The sequence below is a fragment of the Plectropomus leopardus genome, chromosome 12 (genome assembly GCF_008729295.1).
Source record: "Plectropomus leopardus isolate mb chromosome 12, YSFRI_Pleo_2.0, whole genome shotgun sequence".
NCBI lineage: Eukaryota > Metazoa > Chordata > Actinopteri > Perciformes > Serranidae > Plectropomus > Plectropomus leopardus.
In genome coordinates this window covers 4824581-4843042 of record NC_056474.1, presented here as the reverse complement: position 1 = coordinate 4843042, position 18462 = coordinate 4824581, and the positions used below count along the sequence as shown (strand labels likewise).

The following is an 18462-nucleotide window of genomic DNA, read 5'->3' as shown; positions in this document are numbered from 1 at the left end:
AGACTCAACAATGAACTGATTAGATTTTTGTGGTCAAAGGTCAAGGTCACTGTGACCGTGTCCGTCGCATTCTAGTGAACACAATGCTGTAAGAACTACTTGAGGAAATTTTTTAAAATTTTACGCACACGTCCACTTTGACTTAACAAATTTGGTGTTTGAAGGTCATAGGTCAAGGTGACTGTAACCTAAAGATAAACATGTTTTTGGTCATGACTCAAGAATTCATACTCTAATGATGACAAGATTTCACAGAAATGTTTAATAGGATAAAATTATGAAGTAATGACATTTTATATCCAAAAGGTCAAAGGTCAGCTTCACTGTGACATCATAATGTTACACAAGAACACTTTCTGGCCATTATTCAACATCGTATCTCAATAACAGAGTGAGATATTTGGTCAGATATTGAATTGGAAAAGGAAAGATGTGTGCGAACCATCCATGTTAATACCGACATGGATGTAAACTGTAAATGCGTCTTGACTGGTTCATGGAGGCATGCGACCATTAGCTGGTAATTTTTAAATTTTTCTGTGCTTCAAGACATGAGCAAAATAAGCAGTCCTTGGCGGAGTTAATACTTTCATGATAGAAATGTTCAGTTCAGTCACAAAAAAGAGTTTTTATGAACATAAGAACACTTTTACCGGAATTAGTGTTATCCCCGTCAAAATAAAAGTCTCATAGGAATCTAGCTGAGATTTTACAGGAAAATGAATCACCTGTTCACCTCATAGTGCAACAACGTACACTTATTACACAAAGAAGCAGCAGGCTGATACCAGCAGAGTAACGCAAAGCAGAGGAGGTCGCTTCCAGCCGCAGTGGGGGCGGTTAAGAGGGAAATTGCCAGTCTGACACTGTCTTGGGGGCTTGAACCCAAAGAACAACATCCATGTGTGCTGATGGCTTGATTTTTTTCCTGCTTTAAACCCGTAAATGATCGCTTGCCAACACAAGCCGTGTTTGAGAGAACATTTATGTTCATCTCTATTTTTTCCGCGGACTGTAACCCGAGCAAGACACACTTCTCTGTCTGCTGTGGTGCTGGAAACTTTACAGTAAACTCGACTGGCATGGAGGCTGCCCCCCCGCCTTATAGCCCTGCACCCATCTTTTCTCTATCCTCTTTTTTTTGTATTTATACATATGCCTCACCACCACAAGCCAGTCCAAAGAGCATCTGGTTCCTCTTGGGCCTGCGGTCACAACACTGAGAGAGTGCCACATCAAAGCTGCCTCCATCCAGCCCGCAGAGAAGAGAGCAGAGCGGAGAGGGGAGGAAGAAGAAGAGAGAAAATCTGGGACACATTCTGTTTCACACACACACCGCAAATGTGTCTTTGCTCATGGAAAACTTGCAGCGCACATCAGTGGTGTTGCACTGAGAGGCCATCAATCTCCACGCTCTGACCACTTCACTCGCACAGATAGTCTGACTTTGGCTCCCACGCTCATCTTTTTACAGCTTTACAGGCTCTGGCAAGACGTTTTTAAGCTCCTAAGTTTGTTGTCAGTTTCTATTGTATTAGTGTTACATCATTTTTATACAATTATGTCAGTGAAAATGAACCTCAGCCTCTGTTTTGTGTGTGTGTGTGTGTGCTTGGAAATCTTTAAACAAACAAATCCGCACTGTTAAAAGATCAAAAATTCTCTTAATGCCTTTCCTGTTTTCAAGCCTGGACACGTACACACACAAACTCACACACACAGACAGAAGATCAAATGTTGAGGCGTCTTGATGGTACTTTTTTGAAATGTGACCCTCTAGTAATTTCCCCGTCACTCAGAAGGCACCAAACACACACGAATGTGTGTACCTGCCGCTTCCTGCTGCTCTTTGAGCCCGACAGCTGAAAACTCAAAGAGCAAATTTTCGCTCTGCACAGACACGTTTGTGACAATTGATGTGAACAGTAATGAATTGCCATTAAATTACATTCTGTCTCTGCCCTAAAGCATCTAAATTAGTAACAGATGAAAGTACAGAGGGCCCAGGAGGGTGGAGCGCGCGGAGCAGGGGCGTAATTATGATTTCAAAGGCGGGGTGGGGGGACACAGTTAGTACAAACACGTATCATCAAAACGCTTTTTTTAAAACACTCCCTCCTGAGTTAGACGAGAGCACAGCCATGTTTTCCTTAATATAATTTTGATATGTCTTTGTAAAATTGATGGTCGAGAGCGAGAGAGAGCAAATAGTGATAAAAGTATCAGTGTATTGATTCACTCCATTAGCGAAAAAGATGTTTTTATTCTAAATGCACTATGTTAATTTTGACTCTTTACATGCAGTCTGTGCTTCCTGCAGCTGCTGGGTCAGCTGTTCCTGCTGAGTCACAGACACAATAAATTATCTCGCTAAAATGAATAGGTTTGCGTTAGGCTGGACCCAAATATTCAGCTACTCGAGTATTCGTTTATCGGTTAGGTATTCAGTTCTTGATTTAGGCATTTGGATAGTTATTGATTTATTCTTTGCAGAGGACGAATGCCATTTCAGTGTTTGTGATCCTGCTTCTGCGGTCATTCATTTTACCCAATTTATTGGATAAATATTTATTGGGTTATTAACGGGTTTATTGATGAAGTCGAGCCATTTCGTTGTCGGTGTGAGCAGCACTGGAACGTAAACACGTGAGCCCCCCACAGCTCAGCCTGATTGGAGTCCTTTCCTGCAGCACAGAGCAGGTGAATTTTAACATCTTCAGTAAAATGAGTACAGTTAACATGTCTGACACATAACCACATTTAAACGCTGGACACAGACTGGTGTACTGATAACTTTGGGAAAAAAGCGTTTCCATTGGAGTTTTGCAAATTATGGCTTTTTCACTTCACCTGAAGTACCACCTCGTGCGAACGTAAAAACTTTTCTTTTTAGTGATAAATGGGAGTTTTTTTCTAAATGCATGAGTTGCCATTCGGTGTGTTTTATATTTGCAATTTCAGTTTGCACAGTGAGGGTTAATGGAAACCCGCCTTGTTTTGTGTGATGGTCAACAGTACAGGACAGTTTTGTATTGAGGGTGATATGATTTATACATTTACTATCCAGTAACAACCAGGTTCATTGAGATCAAAGTATCTGAGCAGCTTCTTCATTTCAGTGATACATTGCTTTCATATTTTTGTTTTAAAGACACAATATGGCCTCTTGTATCTGTGTAATACAAACAACACCTAAAATCATAAAAATACATCATGTACAGCACACAATATTCCCTCTCATAAATGTTTACAGCATGCAAATATAAAACCTTTATTAACTGGCACTAGATGCCAAAATAGTCATTTATTCATATGAAAAGTTCCTTTTATTACTTCAGACTTCCTTCTTCTTAAGCCCCACCATAAATAAAGAAGTCATCAACTTTTCTGGTTAAAAACAAGTTCCTAAAAAAGTTCAGCTTATTTAAAAGAGATGGCGTGACTTAAAAAGGCGGTGATGGATGCGCTTTCGTCTCTTTGGCGGAGTACTTCATCTCCCGGCGTCACCGCGATCCGCAGTGAGATTTGCGTGGCTGTTCTGCGCTCATCTTCCTGCCACCTGTGAGCAGAACGTTCTGGATGGTCAGGGAGCATTTCACAGCTTTCTGTTCCTCCTCCTCAGACTCATGCCAGAGCCTTTGAAGCATGCAGCTGCCTGTCACACCCAGGGGAAAACCGCTTGGACAGAAATAAAATGAAATCTCTATATCTGACTTCACGGCAGCCCTTCAGCAGAACTGTAATTTATTGTTGATTCCCTTTTTTCATGTTTTGTGGTGCGACGCTGCCCTGCAAACTTATTATGTTGAACAAAGGCTATTAACACGTGTTTTTATAAAACACCCAACAGAGAGCTGGGACATCTGCTGTCTCCGTCTTTGTGTGAAATTAGAACTAGCTGGACAGCTGTTTTAAAAACTGTCTTAACAGTGTGAACATTTTGTGCATGAGGTCCATCAAATTCTTGAATACAAAGCTTACATTAAGTCTCCCACTGGGATTAACGCACTACAACCTTTATATATAATATAAAGTTACAAAAAGCTATACATTTAGAATCTATTGAAAATGTGCACGCCCAGGCCATTTTTTTGGTCTAAAAACTCAAAAATAAGAAATGCTTTGATGATGTGGGCGCTTTCAGTGGGCTCTCCTTCAGCTCCTCTAAATTTATGCCAAATGAGTGCTATATTTAGACTTTTATGTCTATTTTGCAAATCTTGTTGGTGCTTTTTGTGGTTGGCTTTGGACGGTGTTGGCGTGTGGCTGAGAGTCACTAATCGGTATGAGGAAATCAACTCACCAGACTGTAAACTTTCCTTCTGCTCCAGTAAACATGGAGAAGATTGGCAGCTATACTAGCATCCTGCTGCATGTATGTATATATATGTGTGTGTGTTTGTGTGTGTGTCTGTGTGTGTGTGTGTATAGAGAGATAGATGCTGAAAGGTAATTTTTCTTACCTAAATTTAAGCTATATAACTTGCCATAACTTAACCTCCATATTGTTTCTTACCTAAACCTGACCTTTCTTACCCGAACATAACCCACATTACTTTACTTACCTGAACCTATTTCTGCCTTTGTGCATTTTCTCAGTTTTAGTTGTGAATCTACACACACATTTTTGCGTCTGGCCCCAGGTGTTGTCCAGCACGACCACGTCTGAAGACAAAAGTGACAAATATGAGGGTAACATTTGCAGACAGTGTCTTTTGGAAGACGTTCATAGTGCTTCATTTATGCTGTCGTTCAGATACAAAGTGACAGAAACGTTCGTTTAACAAATAAAAAAGAGAAAGAGGTCTGAACACATCTTCTCTTCTGCAACTAATGATTATTTTGATAATCGATTAATCGGATTAATCGGTCGATTATTTTATTATTTTTAAAATAAGCATTTTTTTCTCCCATCACTTTTATCGAAAACAGATGATAACCACAAAATACTAAATATTTCAAAAACTAAATGTTGACATCTTTTCCAACATACCGTTACGTTTTCTTACGTTTAACGTGAACGTATGGTGTTTTTTGTTGAGACTTACCTGCCGTTCAGCTCTCCTCCTCCTCACTTTTGCTTTAGATGCTTCGTCATAACTGTCATGCTCACGTGCCATGCCGTGTCACTTTTGCAAATTTTGCAGCTAACACACTTCCTTGTTTTGCATAATGTGATGTGCTCCCAAACTTTTACGTTTTTATGTACGAAACGTTCTCTCTGCCTCCCAGTGAGTTTCCAACACATTTAATAATCGATTTCATTGATTTGTTGTTGCAGCCCTAATCTCAACCCAGCTGGCTGACGGCGCCATCAGACTGTTGGACATCCTGTTGGACATCCTTCCTTACTTCCTCAATTCGAATGCTACAAAGAAGTATGGGGGGAGGTGAGCTTCGTTATTCAACCGTGCAGCATGCAGTGTTTAAGCATAATGGCAGCTTTACTTCTTGTTATTTATCTCTCTTATTCCCTCTTTAAAAACACTTAGTGCCTACAAAGCTGGTTTTTCTGGTCACTAGAAGAATGCATGATGTATATTTATGGTTATGGGTGTGCTTTTAGCATAAATCACTGCTGCTTCAGTCGGCTGAAGGCCTCTGCTTCCTCTTCTTTATGCAGAGCAGCACGATGTCGAGTCAGCCTGTGTGTTCACCAGCAGCTGGCACCACGGAGGACAAACGGGCCTGTCAGAGAGGGCCAGAGGCCGCTGGATGGGCCAGAGGCCACTGAAACCACAAGAATCCTGACTCTGGCATGGCAGAGCAACAGGCCTCTTTTAGGTCGGTTTACAGAGAGAGAGGGTCATGCTGCATCATGGATGTCAAATATTTTGTCTTTTTTGGCTTGTGCCGGTAATTAAGCGTCTTCCCTCCCCTCCATTTTTATCTTTCTGTTGTTTTCCAGAAGTGTGCTGCAGCTCGTCCACTGTGAAAAACAACCTCAGCGGTCCTGGAAATCGCCTTAGGTAAACAATCCATCACAGAAAACATGACAGTTTATGGGCTCTGTCAGTGTTTCAGTTTTTATCATTATTCCTCTGAGCCCAGAGAGTGTTTTCATATCAGCGCTGCATGACGTTACGCTCTGCTTACTGTCAATCACCTCACACCCGCATGAGGACCTGAAGGTCTCCTGGAGGAAGCAATCGCTCAAAAGCTTGTTGCCTGACAAACGTTAATGTAACATCTGGGGGTTCCTGTGGGACTGCAAGTTTTTTTAAAGTTATTATAAGCCGGACATGAGAGAGTTTGTAAATTATATATATATTTTTTAATTGGGGGAAAAAAAAGTTTTTCTTCTCTATTGTCTCACTTGTTTCTGGGACTTTTTTCTATTTTTGGGGACAGTTTCTCCTTGACCCTGCACTGCGACACAATGGGATCTCTCATTGCACATGGGAGTATTTACCGACACGACAGATGAAAAGACCTCCCTCCCCTCCTCTCCTACACCTCCTCTTTGCTTTTTTTTCCTCTCTGCTTCCCGCTCCCAGTCTGGATTGACTTAACTGTACTGTTTCAATTGTCTCTGCAGCAGCAGATGTCGTCCATATTGAAAGTGAACTTGGAGCCAGGTTTTCTCGGCTGGGCTCGATGCCGCCTCGTTTGTTTGACTCATTGTTTGACTGCTGAGTTTTTCCAAGTATCACAGTTGTTCTTCTGCCGTTGGAGCAAACATGGGTCAAGTACAGTAGTGTTTGCAGATACATTTCGCATGCTTTATCTCACTTAAAGGGTCACTTGCATAATATTTTGTGCTTTTGTCAGGCTGGAAAGCATTATAGGAATTGTAGGAATCAGTGTTTTTTCAAGCTTGGTATTAGGATATACCCAGATATAAATGTTGCTGCTCAAAATAGTCTTTGTTTCTGAGAAATAAATCAGCGTCTAACTTAGAGATTACCAAATTCTGATCTTTTTCCCTTAACCCCCGCTTCAGGGAAATAAGGAGCAAAAGAATAAATCAGCGGGAGTTCCTTTGCTGTGTTCATAGGCTTCTCAGAGGTTTCTCAACTCTTAGAAAAGATAAAGATTTCTCAAGAGCTGAATTTAATGAGTATAAGAAATACTTCTTCTTAAAGCTCCTAAGAAATAGTCTTCCTTTTGTCTCTGCCCAATACTAATTTAAAATTAGCGTGATCACCCGAGTGCTGTGTTTACATCAATGCTGATCAGAGCTGATAAATACCGGTGACCAATGCAGAGTCATTTGACCTGGGTGTAAATGCGGATTTCCCATTACATTAAAAAGTCAGATCTTAGTGGGTGTTGGTGGGTTTTTCGTCCAGTGGAAAAGAGGCTTAAAGCCAGATACCATCCATCATACAGTTAAAGAGCACTCAGTCATTTAGTATTTTAGTTCCATTAGGTTTAAGGGAAATAAGAGACGGTATTTGATCAAAAGTCAAAATCTGTGCTGCAGAAGCTGAGACTCGGAGGAAAATTTTCCTGTTCACAGTCGTCTATTCATTGTCTCAGCTTCTTGCTTTGAGATCATCAAATTCTTATCTGTTTCTCCTAAAGGTTTTCTTTTGGATCTTACTGTCATCTCAAGAGCTGATTGTTTCAGACAAAGATCAGTGCAGTGAAAGAGAAAAAGAGCATCTTAAGATCTTCCCTTAAGCAGCGAGATGCAATGACGCGCCGCCACATGATACCGCCCGAACAGTGCTTAACATTCGTCCTAGATTAGTCTGCGCAGAGTTGAAAACGTTAGAGATGTGTGAAAAGGAGTAATCACTGTAACACTTTAGCTGGCGTCGACGCTGCTTAAACCAAAAAAAAACCCCCAAAAAACCCATACCCACAGAAAGGTATACTCATCTGCTGCAGAGCCATGCACACAGCTCTAGTCTTCTGGCAATGGGAAAGGAGTCTGTAGCCTATTTTTAGCAGGTTTACGGGTGTTCAAAACACCTGCATACACACTATAATTTTGGTGGGAAAGCAGAGTACCGGAGAATCAAGTAAAAGCATCCACAATAAACAAGTACAGCTGCAACAAATAGTTGATTAATCGAAAGAAAAACTAATTGCTAACTATTTTGATAAACCTCTAGCTTTTTGGCTATTTTTTATAAATTATTTTAAGGTTCTGGGGGTGTTTTTTATATATAAATAATTTATAGGGGTTTGGGGGTGTTTTTTTCTATTTTTTTTTATAATTTAGAGGTTTTCAGGTGTTTTTTCTATTTCTTTAAAATATCTTCAGCTTTTTGTTTTGTTTTGGGTTTTTTAATAATTTTGAGTTTTTTTTTTATCCTTTTGAGACTTTTTGGTGGGTTTTCTGTTTTGTTTGTTATTTTTAGTTTGGTCATGTTGTCTCTATTTTTTTATATATATTTTTTAACTTCAGGGAAACTGCTGAGACGTACTTGCATTCGTGGTCCAATTAGTCCACAGAACGTGCGATCATAACATGATGAATCAAGATTTATTTACTGTATTTTCTATTTATTTAAAACCTTTAGGGTCTTTACTAGTATTTAAAATGCAAAACTGTGAATTTGAGCTGCACAGCATGAGCTTATCTGACCCATCGGTATCACTGTAGGGTTGAAGAGGTTTTACGGCTAAAATAAGTCACTAAAAAACACGTTGGTGTTGCTGTCAGTAACTCCTCAGGCCTGATCTACAGCAACAAACAATCAACAGCAAAACAATTTACGTCCCATAACTCAGTGTGAGTTTTATGTTCATTGAGCGCCACTCCCTTCTCATTCCGCCCTTTACGGCACCCTCCAGAAATGACACAAACGTCTACGGGGAGACATGAAGAGAGAGGCAAACAGAAAACAGCGCAGTCATCCAGTTCTTCAGAAACATGGTTTTAATCAGAAACAGAGAGACAGTAACTTTGAAATGTCCCCACTCACATTCATCTGCTCTGACATGTTTAGGGACACTGATGATAAAGACTTAATGCAAGAAACATGTTAGAAAGATCCCTGAGGGTTTAAAGAGAGAAAAACAGCATTTATAAGAAAAATCATGATGATCAGTGGCATCATAAGGCCTGGGTGTCCGAGGCTTCAGTCCCTTTTTACATATATTTGTATAATACTGTGCAAAAGTCTTGGCCGCCCTAGATTTGTTGTTTTAGCAAAGCTGTAATGAGGATATACGTATAAATCAACGTAATGTAGCTCAAACAAGTAATATTTAGCTTTGAACATGTTTTGAATGCAACCTGGTGTAAATACTCCACAAGCTTAGCATTGTAAATCCAATATATTTGAAAAAAAATTTTAAAAATTAAGAAAAAACTGCAAAAAAAAAAAAAAAAGAATTTAAAGAGGAAAACTAAGGGGGAAAAAAATGCCACAAAAAATGCCACAAAATGTTTTTCTTTCTTTTTTAAAAGAAAGAAAAAAATGCCTTTTTTTTAAAATAAAAATAAATCACCCAAATCCTTTGAAAATCACCAGAAATTGTTAAAGGGAAAAAATGGCAACATTTAAAAAAAATAAAAATTAAAAAAATATATTTTATATTTAAAACATTCCTTTAAAAAATCTGCTGTAAAATGAATACAAAACTACTATAAAAAGTTGTATGCGCCTCCCTTAAGCCAAAATAAAACAACCTTTCCATTGCTTAAAGAATTATTTTACATACCTCCTCCTTTTTGCACATAATGAAGAGTTCCTAATAATGATAAAATGTCCCAGATCTAATAATCTGTCCATACTTAAAACTTATTCCACCACTTTTAACAAAAATACATACTATTTTTCCAACTCTAGTCAATACATTTCTAATAGTAGCAGTTAACTATTCTGTTTCTCCTCAGTAGTAATTGCTAACAGCTGTCAATATTTTTAACATCACAATTTATAATTTGAGCTTTAAAAAAATTGTTTTTGCCAAAGTGCATACAAAAGCATCAAAATAGAGCTTGTAAATCAAAAAGGAGGAACCCCCCTGGGCCCCCCTACAGACGTCTTGGCTAAGCTCCCAGTGCCCTTAAATCCTAGAAACGGCCCTGATGATAATATTCTGTAAGACATGTGAGGATACTAGGTTTTTCACCGGTTTTACTGTCCCATTGAGCCTTTTGACAATCAAAGCAGTCTTATTTCCACCTCTCAAAGATCGCATTCCTGCAGCGGCACAAAGAGGGTGCACTGATGCTTTGATTAGCCTCACAGGACAGCACAGGGGTCAACACACCAGAACAAGCCTCCCAGTTTCACCTCCCTGCCTCCAGCCGCTCCCTCTATACAGCTCTTCTTATTATTAAAGCCCCTTCCGGGCTTCTTGCAAATCCCATCAGTCTGTTTGTTCGGATCTCGCTCCGCAGCTTTTCCGGATCTTGAGAAAAGGAGGAATTGAGAGGGAGAGAGAGAGAGAGAGAGACAGAGGAGGGCTGGAGTCACTCTCCCAGAGCGTGGATCCAGGATTAGAGGAAAAAGAGCAAATACCGTGGAGCGTATAGAGGGAGGCAGCCGTGAGGGTTAAGACGCCAAACAATGGAAATTAATTAGAACTCCCTTAGTGCAGCGTTGCTCTACTGATTAAGGATTGGAGGATTATTGGATAAGCACATGAAATACTGTTTTTGTGTTCAGCGAGGCCTCCTTCACCATCACTTCTCTCTATACGTTGAAAGCTTCGATGAAAACTTTGCACTGCAAAAAAATGTTTTGCAACTTTGTGACAAAAGTTTGCCACAACCCAGTTAAAATAGTTTATTATCCTTTAAACTCATTTTCCCCTCTTTTGCTTCCCTTTAATGGTTCAAAAAAATCATCTTGTTTCACCTTGTTGGACAGCAGCATAAAATTTTTTAAGCAGGCATGATTATTCGATTAATTATTTTAAAAAAATTCTATATTTAACTTAATTATCAAACATAAATTTCAAATATTGACCACTTCAAACCTCTCAAATGTTTTTTTTTTTTTTTTGCTTTGTTTAATTTAAATTGCAAAAAACAAGTAATTTGTCACCTGAAGGCCTGAGCGGGGATGAAAGCACCCTGCTGCGTTGCCTCACGTTGTTGTGTCTCGGCCAAAAAGTTGCACATTAACACACCAAACTTTTTTTAATGTGGATGTCCCCCTGCTGTCTGACTTCAGTATAGGTCATAAAGCCTGCATCTCCATGACATAGGCCAAAACTAATAACTCAAAGTACACGCCAAATATATTTTTCCAAAGATTGTTTCTCTCACTGAAGGTAGTTCTCAGCACCCTGATGTTTGTTCAAGTGATCGTTTTTATGATAAATTTAGTTTTAATAAGTTATTCAATTAAATAAAAGGGGGATTTTCACCATGACTGACAGCTGTGACAGCCAATCCGTGCACTCGCATTCAATGGAGATACTCGCAGTTCGTCTCACAGGTGTTTTGGTGGGAACTCCTCCACCGCAGATATCGCTACTGCACAGACCTCGGCTGCGAATGACGTCACCAGCACAAGATGGCAGCAGCCGATATTTAGCCTCACTTAAGCATACAGGGGTAAGTGGGGGCATCTTTATATACAGTCTATGGTTTTAACAAGGGAAACAAAAAACGGTATCTCCAGTTTGCTGTATCGATCAAATTGTCCATTACGAGCCAGAACATATTTTAAGATGCAGTTTCGTGGATTACTCCAGTCGTTTTTACAATGATAAAACTTTCACAGCAAATCATATTTCACAAATGTTTCTATCTGTTTTTACTTTGGAGCTTTACCACTAAATTCTTCTCCATGTGAAAAATTTTGAAAAGTAATAAAATAGTTGTGGCGCTTTAGTGCAGATACAGTGAGTGCTTAAAGACAGGGAGGACTCTAACACTGTTGGCTCGGTGTCAGAGCGGCGGACTGGATGAGTGAAGAGGAGCTGGAGACTCTCGCCTCAGGGTCAAAAGATCAGAGAGACACAACAGCACAGAGCCACAAGTTGAAAAGAGACAGAGAGCTCGAAACTCAAGGCCAAGCCCCCCCCACACACACACACACACACACACACACAGGTGTCAGGGACGAAGAGGCTCCATGAAGCTCTGCTGTTTTTCCTCCCTTCAGGCGGGCTAATACTGAAAAGGTGAATAATGCGAGAGCCACAGTCAGGAATAATATGCAGCATTCATCATGAATGATAACGAGAAAGAAGTACTGAAAAAAAAACCTCAACTAAAGGCTCAGTGTTGTCCCATGATGACTTTAACCCAAATTAATCACAAGATTTTAAAAATATTCCTCTTACTGTTCTATTTTAAGAGTACAATGTCACTGCGACCACAGCCATGAGAGGGTACAAAAACCTGCACCGGGGCATCATGGAGGGCGGGACTCCAATCGCAGGGTGGGCTTTCGATAAGCCTGGGATAAAAAGTTTTTACTTCCATGACTACATTAAAATTGTTTGAATAAATTTGTTGAAAGACTGAACTTCTTAAAAACTTAGTGGAAGCTCTTTTTACGCCCCTTTAACCCCTGAAAGGTTTCAAATGCAGCAAAAAACAAGTGAGTGCTCATGCTGCTGGAGCACCAGCATAAACTGCTCTGTCTTTTCCTAGAAAAGGAAAATCGGGGTTCCAAAATAGACAAGAAAGAAAGAGCGAAAGAAAGAAAACTGTCATGAAAAAAATCAAAAGATGCGTGAGAGAGACATGGTTTAAGAGAAGAAAGGACAGTGGACAAACAGTCTTTGCATAGGGCCCAAAATATGGTGCTACAGCCCTGTTTTTAACCATGTTTGAGCTAAGTGGCAACTTCCAAAGCTAAAAAAATTAAGCCAACACAAAATGCCAAAAACTGCACTTCCTCTAATGGCCACTTGATACTGGCTCCAGAAAAAAAAAAAAAAGTTTTTATAGCCTGGTACAAATAACAGTTTTGGTCTCTGTCGCTATTCTCAACATTCATAACAACTGTACGGGGGTGAGTTTTTATTTAACTCATCGATTTAGCTTTTCATGTCTTTGCAGATGTAGATACTGAGCATGTATGTTTGAACTGGTGTGTGAGTGTTAGAGAGTGTGAGTTGTTGTTTTTTTTACAAAAACATGAATGCTTTTTACCTTTCACTATTTATTTTAGTATTTTATTCTTATTGTTTTAGGCTCTGCTCAAGTAATGCAACTACATTTCATTGTATATACCTGTACAATTGTTTTTGGTGCATACATTAAACATTAAATACACATATTAAGAGGAATAAAAATAATGCACACCTGTTTGGTGATAAATCTTATTGTGCCTCTGAAGAGAGATTTTTTTTATGCTTAATTTAAAAATAATGTTAATACATGTATAAATAGAAAGGGGTTTGGCACTCTGCTGATGCTGATGTTGCTTTGCAATTTTGCATTTGGTAAGAGTGGAAATTAACATTATCTGAGCTTATTTGAATATCTTTTAAAACATCTCCAAGTTGTCCAACACACCTTGTGCACATGGGCGATTTATCTTTTTTTTTTTTTTTTTTTTTTGCAGCGTGCATTTAACGGCAAAAAACTTCAACACACACTCCACGCCCCTAAAATCTCCACAGAGGCGGGGGGTGAGTTCAGTCTCTGAGCACACTTACAATCACTCCTCCAGGGCGCACGGACTGGAGGACGCGCGTAAAAGCAACCGAGCTGCTTCACTCTAACAGTGAACGACAGCGCTGAGCTCCTCCGATGTAAAGTTTGGACTCTCCTTCGTATTTTTAGGAGCGATTCTTTTGTTTTGATCCTCAGCGGAGGTTTTCTCCTGTGTGGCGAACCGGAGGTGTGTTTTTCTCTATGATGCTTGGATATCTCAGGAGTGTTTGCTCCACGCTTTGGATACATAATGTGAGGATTTGTGTCGGAGTAAACAAAGACGCTGCGTAAAGGAAAACCAGAACTGCCTAGTGTGACCAGAGAGGCTCGTTTTAAACCCTTAAAGTGCGGAATGGGGCCGTCACTCACGCTGCTTCTCGTTGCTTTATTCGGTAAGAAACTTTTGCATGACTTTGATACATGAAGTGTGCAGTGAAAAACATGTTTGACTCCACGTGTGCATGCAAAACACAAAGAAGCTCTGCTGCGCAAAACAAAAAAGGATAAGCTCATCCACATTATTTATGCATTTTTTTTAGAAATAGGTGGATTTTAAAATGTTTAGGTGAACCTGACATGCCCCTTTTCACCCTCAGCACACCTGTTTAGCATCATGTCAGTGTGTGTTTGTGTCCAACAGGTCTAATAATTTTCTGGCTAAGTTATCCCGTATGCCACAGTGATGAACATGTTTGAAGGCTAAAAGGCAATAAAAAGCTTCCCTGGGGCTGCAGTGCAGATGAAAGCGCAGGGAGTTAAGAGCCACTTAAAACATCCATTCCTGATGAAAACCCTGTCTGAGCAGCAGAGGATTATGGGACTGCAGTTGACCCAATCCATCTGCTGGCAGTGACAGTGGAAGGCAACATTTGGCTGCAACTTCAAATGACTGGGTAGAGATAAAAGGATATTTCGGAGTCCACTCATCCTTAAGTGTGTTTGAGTGAATCTAAGGTTCAATTAAGTGGTGTGTTATTGCAGCCTTTTGTAGTGGCAATGAAAATGCACTGTCAGCCTAGATTATTGTGCGCTGTAAATTTACTGCGAAAAACTCGGAGAGTCAAACTTTGCAGTCAAAGAGCAAAAATTAAAAAGTCTGATCAGTGCTTCATCTTTTTACTGATATGAGGCGTCTGTTGGGCCTCACACTGGTCCTTAAGTTTGATTACGTCGGTAAATATTCAGAAATTTTCTAAATTTAAGATGATGACTATTTGCTCAACTAATAGCTTTTCCCACTATTTTTTTACATTCATCTTGATGTTGAATTGAATATATGTGTAAATCTCTGAAATTTTAGTCATAAAGTAGAAACAGTGCTAAACCATTTCAACGATTACAGCGAAAAACACAATTTAATCACTTTTATCACATTCACAAACTAGAATTTTATTGATATTCAGTCTCTGAGATTAGAACTGATATTGGTATTTGAGGGTTAAATTATAAATCTTTTTTTTTTTTTTTTTTTTAAACAAACACTGAAAATTCATATTTGAATTTGGTCCCAAAAGAGCTTTATATGTACCAAGGAATAATATTTGAGAGTTGAATGATTAAACCTGACAAAGATCATGTTGAATTTAAAAAGTAAGCTTCACTACTGGAAACTGAATTAATTAATCATTGTGAATAAACGTCATTTTAATGTCCATAAATGCAAATAGGGGAAATATTTTAAACTTATATTAAGTTTAGTTAGAGACTAGATCAAGTGTGATCCCTTGTTGTTGCAGATACTTGAGACTCTGAGTGGGAGTGATGGTCTCATCTGAGCGTTTCTGAGTGGGAGTTACTGGGTTAAGAACTGATAGATAGAAAAGTAGGAAAGAGCATGGGGACAAAGCCGAGGAGAGACTTTAAAAAAGTGTCAAAATGCATAAAATGCACCTCATAAAGCATTTATGAACTCCATTTGTCAGTTACATGCATACTGTATATACATACATGTAAACGCAGCTATGTTATATGTGTTTATGTTGCATACATCTTGCTAACAAAACTCTAAATATAATTAATTAATGTTTTTTTTTAGGATTTCACTGATTTTAAAGTTCTGGGCTGAAACAGATGTTTCTATATTGTTGTTTATTTTGTTTTGCTGCTATTTATTCTCCCTTTTGTGACAGGGAAAATAAGAAATCTACACTATTATAACAACAACTGAACTGATTTAAAGTAATTCAGCCCTTTATTACACTACCTTTGGATGAGCACAAATTAATTCATTGAAGTTTATGAAACCAACTTTTAATATAACTTCAATCTTGATTATATATATATATATATGCTTATATATATGCTTCAAAGATATTTTCAATATATCATAATTCTTTCTAATAACTAGTTGATATTGCTGTAAAACATTAACCAAATTTTCCTTCAGACAACTGTTTTGATTCAAATTTCATGCCAAAAACTGCATTTTACAAGATTACATTAAACACATCATGAGAACATTATAATTGGACCTCCCCCAACACTCATTTTTGCTAAATAGAGTTTGAACGCATCATAATGGAACTCAATGTAACCTCCATCAGCTGTTAGCTGCTGCCACCGGCTGCTAACAGCTAACATTAACTGTCTCTCCTCCTGTTGATTTAGATACAGATTAGTTTTTCACAAGAATTATCACGGGAACAAAAGCGGCGATAGTTTACTGCGTCCGTTTCGCAGAGAAGATTCGTCCCAAACACACTTTCCGTTGTTCCTGAGACGCCGGCTGCTGTTAGTCATCTCGTCACACACATTGTCGAACAGTCATCGATTCTTCCTCTACCTCCTCATTTATATGAGTTTGTGTCCGTGAGTCTTCAGCTTTGCTTTTAGCATGCGCAAAATTCACTGCCATTGATCAGTGTCATCTTATGTACTTATCGGCTGATGACACAATATCAGCCGATATCGATTTTCAGCTCAAAAATTGGTGCAGCCCTAGACATTTCAAAAAGGATTGTTTTAGTGAGATAAGACACAAAACAAAAAATGAGAATATAGAAGCATTGCAGCAAAAGAAATTCTCATATGCTGACATAAGAGAATATCGGTGATGCATCAGTCGTGCTCTGTTAGAAACACTGCTGCAGTTTTGGGTTTTGTGAGGCTGAATGACATTTACCACCATTATTCAGCTGTCCAGCAATCAACACTGTGATGTGTGAGTTTTCAAAGCAGCATAAGACAACAAACAAATCCAAGAATAGCTGCAGTGACATCTGTCCCCCCCAAAAAGTAAAATAGCTGCAGCAGCATCTGTCAAAAAAAAGCAAAATAATTTCATATCAAGGGAAACATTCTTAGAAATCATGTCAAGATAAGTTTGACAAATGAGGACAAACTGCAGCAGCAGGAAGAGAGGGCGGTCACGGATTCAAATAAACCAACGGGGGAAAGATAGAGGAAAGACAGACGGGGGAAACAAATGAAGCTAATCGTCACGCAGCAGCGTGTCCCACTTCTGCAGCAGCAGCGTTTCAGTGGTGATTCATTCAGTGGAGGAGGAAAACGTCAAATTCTTTTTTTTTTTTGAGAATATCAGCATGACAGCAGGAGAATATTCTTCATTCAGACAAATTCTCTCCCTTTGGTCCATTTACTCAGATTTTCAGTCACATCACATGACCTTCATCAACAGATGGAGCAAATTAAATGACTTTTTTTATTCATGTTTGCTTAAAACTGGGCGATATGCCTCATGATAAGTTGTTTCACGTTAGTCAATATCAATAGTTATCACACAATAAAAGTCAAATCATGTTTTCTTTCAAGTTTTAAGGCTGATTTTTTTTTTCTGCTGATCAAATTGTAAAGTTAATTGTGGTTTAAACTTTTTAAATTATTGTCAGAATGTTAATCTTTTGTCAAACAGCAGAACATTTAACCAATCTGAGGTAAATTAAAAACAGTCATCATAATGGGCTAATGTCTGTGGATAAAACAATAAATAGACAAATTTTCATTCTGGTCAGGAGCGTGTCAAACTGAAATGTTTTAGCCGACAATGTAAGAACTTTTATTATTAAATAGTCAAAACAAACATCTCAACTATAGTCAGTACTACTACTACATGTTTACGAACGGAAACTGTACGAAAGTTTTGTTAATGTTGTATCAGTTCATTTTCATAAGTCTCATATCTACGCTTTCTTTTTCGACTATTGCATATTAGCACTCTGATGTTAGTTTTTAACTCAGAAGAATCGTGCTGTCATAGACTCTACATAAAGATCAACCAAGCGTCTCAAATTATTCTAATGTACAAAAATGAAGCCAAAGTCTGGCACGTGTCCTATAGCTATAATGAAGGGGGTGCGATTTATGAGCTGTACTGCAGCCAGCCACTGGGGGCGATGAAGATGTTTTGGCTTCACTTTTGGGAAGCTGTCATGATTCATCTTTAGTGTGCAGTCTTAAGTAAACAGTCTAAATGAGCCTCTAGCATGGCTTCAGACACTCGCTTTACCAACAAAAATAATCCTTAATGACTTTACTTCAGGCTGAATGTAAAATTCTGATCTGCATAAACAAACCTACAGCTGTCAGATAAATGCATACTGGATTTAAAAAAGTACAGGAGTAGAAAATCTTCTAAAATTTGAGTATTGAAGCACCAGTACCTTCTTTAACTCTGGAGTTACACTTTTCCTGTACAGTTCTCAGATGACTTTTAAGTATTTAAACTTTTGAACCCTGAACAAATTGGTGCAATGTCTCAAAAACATGGAAAAAAAGGCGAGAAATGTAAGGTTAGAAATGTTGCACAAAATGCAATAAATAAATAGATTTTGACAATTATTTTTTAAAATGCTTGTGAAAATGTATAGGGAAAAAATAGAAGCTTGGGGAAAACTATAATAACATATTTAAAATTCTGTTACATAATAGTAATGATTATTAAAGCAGGTTTTCCAGGTTATTTACGTGTTTTTTTC

At 38.6% G+C, this 18462-nt stretch overlaps 1 protein-coding gene across 1 annotated transcript in view; it reads left to right on the top strand.

Moving 5' to 3' along the window:
- The first annotated feature begins 13531 nt into the window (after positions 1-13531).
- LOC121951540 (protein APCDD1-like) overlaps positions 13532-18462 on the top strand; it is a 29079-nt gene continuing 24148 nt past the window's right edge. Inside the window, exon 1 of the mRNA XM_042497905.1 lies at positions 13532-13920. Coding sequence (XP_042353839.1) covers positions 13881-13920 — 40 coding nt within the window. The 5' untranslated portion in view covers positions 13532-13880. The remainder of the gene's footprint in view (positions 13921-18462) is intronic.